Genomic DNA, 5956 nt, shown 5'->3' with positions numbered 1-5956 from the left:
TGAGGTATGTATTATACATTACCTTGCCACAATGTGATTGTTCAAGTACCTACATTTGATCACAAATTCTGTTAAGAAAAAGACAGAAGCATCTTTCTTTCTCTATCCCCTCTATCAACTCTGGTACTGTCACCAAGTCAATATTCAAATGCTCTCTACACTGAAATGAACTCTTTCATTGCCAGCAGGTGCTAGATGTGAAAAGAAGAAAATTTATGTGGCTGACTGCTCTACTCCTAAAATAAGCAACCATCTAATAGACAATACCCAAGAAGAAAAAATTGGCTGGCATTCCATTAGCAATAGAGATTTCATAAAAATGTATAGAACAACATAGACTTTTTATTTTGCCATGAAGTTTTTCATGCATTTGGTTGTAGCAATGAATGATGGGTTGAGAAAACTGCTATAAAACTGTCAGTTAATTCAAAACATCCTGAGAGAGTATTTTTAACCTTCCTTTCATTGAGTATTCTCCCATCTATATCTTCTGGATGAGGTCCTTAAGCAATGTAATATGAATTCCTTCTCTTAAAATATAACCAAATTTCTCAGAAAATTCTGGATTGATATGAAAAGGCCATAGCTGAAAAATAACTCTAAAGAAACAACTGTGATCAAAAGATACTATTTCCTTGAAATCATTTAGCACCATTTTTCCACTCAGTCTTCCACAATGGACATTGAGATTTGGGTGGGGTTAAAGGGGTAGAATATATGTTTTGCTTAGGGCTAAGCATTCCTATAGTCTTTTATTCTCTTAACCTAGATCAATTGTTAATTGTCATCTACTACAAATACAAGCTCCTCAAATGGGATTTGAGAGATGTACTGATCTATGGGATATAATGATAAGTCATTAGGAGCTGGTTTAATACAATGCCTGTTTAGCAGTATAATAGTATTAGGCTCTCCAATGAGACCTTTGGACTGTCTAACTCTAGGTACTTAGCATGGTTGCAGTTCCAGATATGTATCTCATCTGATAAAGCAAGTCTTAAATTGGATCAGAAAGTTGTTGGTTACTCCCATTATGTTTATGCCACTATAGTACCACTGGGCATGTCTTATCAGGTCAGTAATTATTGTAGTTCAAAGGATTTGCAGCCGTGTAAGACTAATGATTACTTTTCGCCTCTGGTAGCATACATAGCACCTTTTGACCCTAAAAAGTGAGACAGTAAAGATGAAGGCCCATATTAGTTTGATTTCTCCCTGTTCTTTGATTCAAATATATGGTGCCTTCAACAAGGTCTTATACATAACAGAGGTTCACACAATTGTGATTTGCTTCAGTCAATGCACGAGGGAACCATTGCTTAGGGAAGTAAATCCACTAGCACTGGGTCACAAACCTAATGCTATCACTAGGGTTCACTACTCTGTAGAATTACTACTCTGTAATTCTTCAACACATGGAATTGATAATTCTCTAATTAGATATACAAATACTTATCTAATAAAAATATAAAGATGAGCAGAAAAAGGTTATATTCAGCCTATTGTAACTTGAGTACTAATGCTTCAGTCTCTCAAACATATAATCCTTCTTATTCTTTGACTAACCAGCGTTTCCTTTTGAAAATTATTTTTATTCTTGAACAATTTCATACATATACCTAATACATTTTAATCATATTTACCCTCACTGTTATATTATGCTATTTCTACTCACACTGCATACCTACTTATTTCCCCAAAGCCCTGTTTCTACTTTCATGACTTTTGTGATTCTCTGAGTTTAATTAGGTTTTCTTGTATGAACATAGGTGGGAGTTTATTTACTTGGAGACTGGACAACTTCCTAGTCACTATATCACTGAAAAAAATGACTCTTCTCTCAGCTATAATTTAGTGCTCATAATTTCTCATGGAGAAATTAAATCCCTTTCCCATTGTGATAGGATATTGATTGTTTCAAACTTGTACTAGCATATAGTTAACAATAGTTGATATATAACCAGTATTTTTAGTTTTACCTATCAAAGGCCATAATATCATAGAGGCATTGGTCTGATTTCTAGTTGTTCATGTATCATCTTCTTACCCCACCAAGAAATTAGTGGGTCTTTCCAAAGACTACATTTTCTATCTCTAAAATGTGAATAATAATAAAACTTATTTCATTTATAGGGAATATTGAAATGAGACAAGTTACATGGATTTCCTTATATACCCAGATAAAATTTTCTTTAATAATTTATTTTTTCTATATAACCTTTTTCATGGTTATCAAGCAGTCTTCACTGTTAAGTGTTTGATTGCTGCTATTTTGTTGGTGAGATAAACAAACAGCTACTAAAAGTTCATTAAATTCACTCTAAATGTGTATTCAAATAACCCAAACAGGTTCTAATTAAATAATACTAGCTAACACTTACTGAGGTTTTATCAGGATTCTGCCCTAAGCATTCCAATTGCTATCTCATGTAATTCTCCAAAACCTTAAGGCTGATGTAAGTAAGTCTATTTTATAGAAAAGAAAATGAGTCAGAAGTTTACAGAGATTAGTCTTTTTATCCAAGGTCAGAAGGCTAAGTGGCCAATCCAGACAGCTTGCTGTCAAAAACTTGTATGTGCTTTTGTTATATGGCTTCAGAATGGTGGGAATTAAGGAAGAAAAGGATATAAAAGCAAGGACCTACAATACAAATGATAGAGGACTCACATTAGACAGCATTATTTGTGAATGAACTGAATAATAAAAATAAAGCAGATTATTTCCATACCCTCTGTACTGCTATGCAAGGTATTATAGAATTATGCTTTGCAATATTAATGGACATGAACAAGAGTTTTGCATAATTCAGATACATCTAGGGAAGCAACTTCAAATCATTCTTATTTTGTGTGCTTTTGGTCCCTTGACCCAGTCCTTTCGAAGAAGAAAATGACCACGAATGGTTGACAAATTCAGCAGTGAAAGAACTGGAGAAAGCTAAGCAATCAGAACACCAGAAAGCAGCATGTATTATGTCTCATTGGAAGTGACTGAGAAAGAAATTTACTTTAGCATTTATAGTAAAATATGAGTATGACCAATATGATTACCTGGAAATAATAGATATCAAGGAAATTGTTTTACGTAATAAATCATACAGCTATTTTGTAGACCTAATTATTTCAGGTCTATTAGTACAGTGATAAAAATGCTGGATTTGCTCATGATACAATAAAATAACCATATATATATATTTTTCCAAACTGTTCAAAGTTATGAGCTGAGATTTACCAAGTAATGATATATTTCAACATAGTATCACACATGTATTAAAAGTTTTTCTCTTAAATGGTTCTTAAAAAAACACTAGGATATATATATATATATATATATATATATATCGCAATAAAGGAAGATCAAAACCATTAATGGGCAAATGCAAATTTGTGAACAAGTATTTTTCTACTGTATCCTAAAAATCAAAATTTGTATGAAGTACAATTATATTTTGAACATTAATGTGACTTTAGGAGTATTGAATTTCCATCCTATTTTATAGATTTCAAATAAGGGGATAACATAGAACATGGCAGGACTCCAAATGACATTGTTTAGATGAACATATCACGTCAGAATTATCCTAGTAGCAACATTAGGAATGTTGTGAATGTTCAGATTCCTGCTTATGCTTTAGTAACCAGCATGACATGTTTCAACAGAATATATAAATTAGAATTAGTTTCCTAATGCTGCAATTATTTATGAAGGTCTCACTCCCAAAAGAAAAAGCTTAGAAAAACAGAATTATTCAAATCACTAGAAATTAGTAGAGAAATACAAACGTGCCCTCCAGTTACTCAGTTGTAATCTATATCATAAAAAAAAGTAAAGACAATAGAGAAAACAGGATTATAAGGAATAATAGAAAATCTGCATCTGATGTTATACAGATATTATAAAATGTATTAATTCTACTTTTCTCTTAGGGAAAACAAGTTATCTCTCATTAACAAAATAAAAATGACTAAGAGTCTGGTCATATTTGTATAACTATATTTACCAAATTTTTATTTTTTTTCAGGCAAGAGACAACTCAATTACATACATAATGAAAATCAGTATCTTTCTGAGTCACTCCCTAAGATTTATTTTTTTGAGCTGGCATACTGCAACCTGGTTATCAACCGTCAGCTTCCATACTGGGGAAGGAAAGTTCATATACATCAACTGAACAACTCAGTGTTGACCATTACAATATTCTTGACATGCTGAATATATAAATGACATTCGGGAATATATCGTAGAACAAGAGAACCTAAGTTTATTCTTTTTTTAAAAAATCAGTAGTGGAAGACACTGCTTAGTTTCTTTTCAAATCTGTTCATCTTCTTCCTGGGCTCAATATTGATACTGTTTTCACATTATCTTTGCAGTAATGGGCTCATGTCACATGTCACAACCAGCAGACTATAAAAATCAGTGCATACTACTTTTAGGTTTGGATCACAACAAATCCTCATGAGCAATATTCATTCCATATCTACCTATTAAATACCTATGATGTTCTAGATACAAAAATATTGAAGAAAATTGGTTCTCAGATGATTTTATAGAGTCCAATTTAGTGCTGTAAGAGAATAAAAAGTAAACTCCTACAGAAAGACACCAAGATATAAGAGCTTACTAGTCAAAATGGTTAATGTTGATCACTTAGAACATTACTTTGTGTACAAATTCATAGTTTGAACAACAAATTGGAGATTAGATTTCACAACTGTGAACAGGATATTTGAACTAACACCAATACAAATGAAAGAGACCGTGTGTCTAAGAAATGAATCAAGACATGCATAATCACAGCACATAAATATATTAAGTTCTCAGGATCACATTAAAATCAGAAAAAAGGACAAAGATTGGATGAAGTAATAAAAGGAACAGGGTATCTAGCCAGAAAGACTTGCTAACTCTATGTACCATTCTTTGTTTTGAAAGCCTGAACAATTTGATTAACTTGGAAATCAATTATTTATATACCAAAAGATACTATGAAATTGTATGAGGTGACTTTGTGAAAACTTGATATGTACATGTACCTTACATGGTACTCAAAAGATACATAATAAATGATAACTATTGCAGGGGCCACTGTAGACAGACATTAAAGATGGTCAGAAAACAACTGTTGGTTCAGTCCAACAACCAAGATTAGGAGAGGGAGACTGGTATTTCCATGAAGGCCAGCTCAGATAGATGATTGGTAAGAGGTCAATATTTCTCCACACTATGTTTACCACATTTCCCATGAGACTACACAAGCCATATTTTCATGAAAATTACAACTTTGTAACTCATTGAGATCATATTCAGTTATTGCATGACTTTACATACTGAAAATGTTCTTCAGTGAAATTGTTAGCATAGTCAAGTATTTCCCATTTTCTATACCTTGAGCTGTTACTGAGATTTTCACGCATCTGACCTTAACTTCTGGCCCATTAAGAGACTTACTTCGATCAGTAATGATTGTTCTAGCTTCTTGATTGCTGGTTTTGTTTTTCAAATTCTGGGCAGCAGTAATGAGTTCTTCCAACTGGGGGCGTCTCTGTTCCAAATCTTGCAGTGTTGCCTAAAAGAAAAAAAAAAAAATCTCTTGCATCAAGATTTCTCCAAAAAGGTAATTTATTTTTTAAACCAGCCAAACACTTTTAGAAATAAAAATATGTAACAATATGAATCTCCAGTTTGCAAGGCTTTATAGAAAAATTACTGAATGCCAAATGTATTTCACTCTCAGACACATGACGATTTCCAAAGAAAATCAATCTCCTCTATTTGCCACCATAGTATCAATATTCAATGGCCCAAATCTTAATAAGGACAAATGTGTGAAAAATTATCAATCTACCTCATTCTGGTTCTAAAACTTAATATATTTATTTTAATCTGGTATAGTAAACAATAATTACTATTAATTAAGACCACTCTGACAGATGTTATATGTAGATTTTTATT

At 32.4% G+C, this 5956-nt stretch overlaps 1 protein-coding gene across 1 annotated transcript in view; it reads right to left on the bottom strand.

The window, feature by feature from the left end:
• Positions 1 to 5956, bottom strand: part of Dmd (dystrophin) — a 2056279-nt gene that overhangs the window by 645463 nt on the left and 1404860 nt on the right. Inside the window, exon 51 of the mRNA XM_031364700.1 lies at positions 5453 to 5570. Within this exon, the coding sequence (XP_031220560.1) occupies positions 5453 to 5570 (118 nt within the window). The remainder of the gene's footprint in view (positions 1 to 5452; positions 5571 to 5956) is intronic.

Source organism: Mastomys coucha, chromosome X (genome assembly GCF_008632895.1).
Source record: "Mastomys coucha isolate ucsf_1 chromosome X, UCSF_Mcou_1, whole genome shotgun sequence".
Lineage (NCBI taxonomy): Eukaryota > Metazoa > Chordata > Mammalia > Rodentia > Muridae > Mastomys > Mastomys coucha.
Note: the sequence above shows the minus strand (reverse complement) of the source record. Positions and strands in the feature narration are given on the sequence as shown.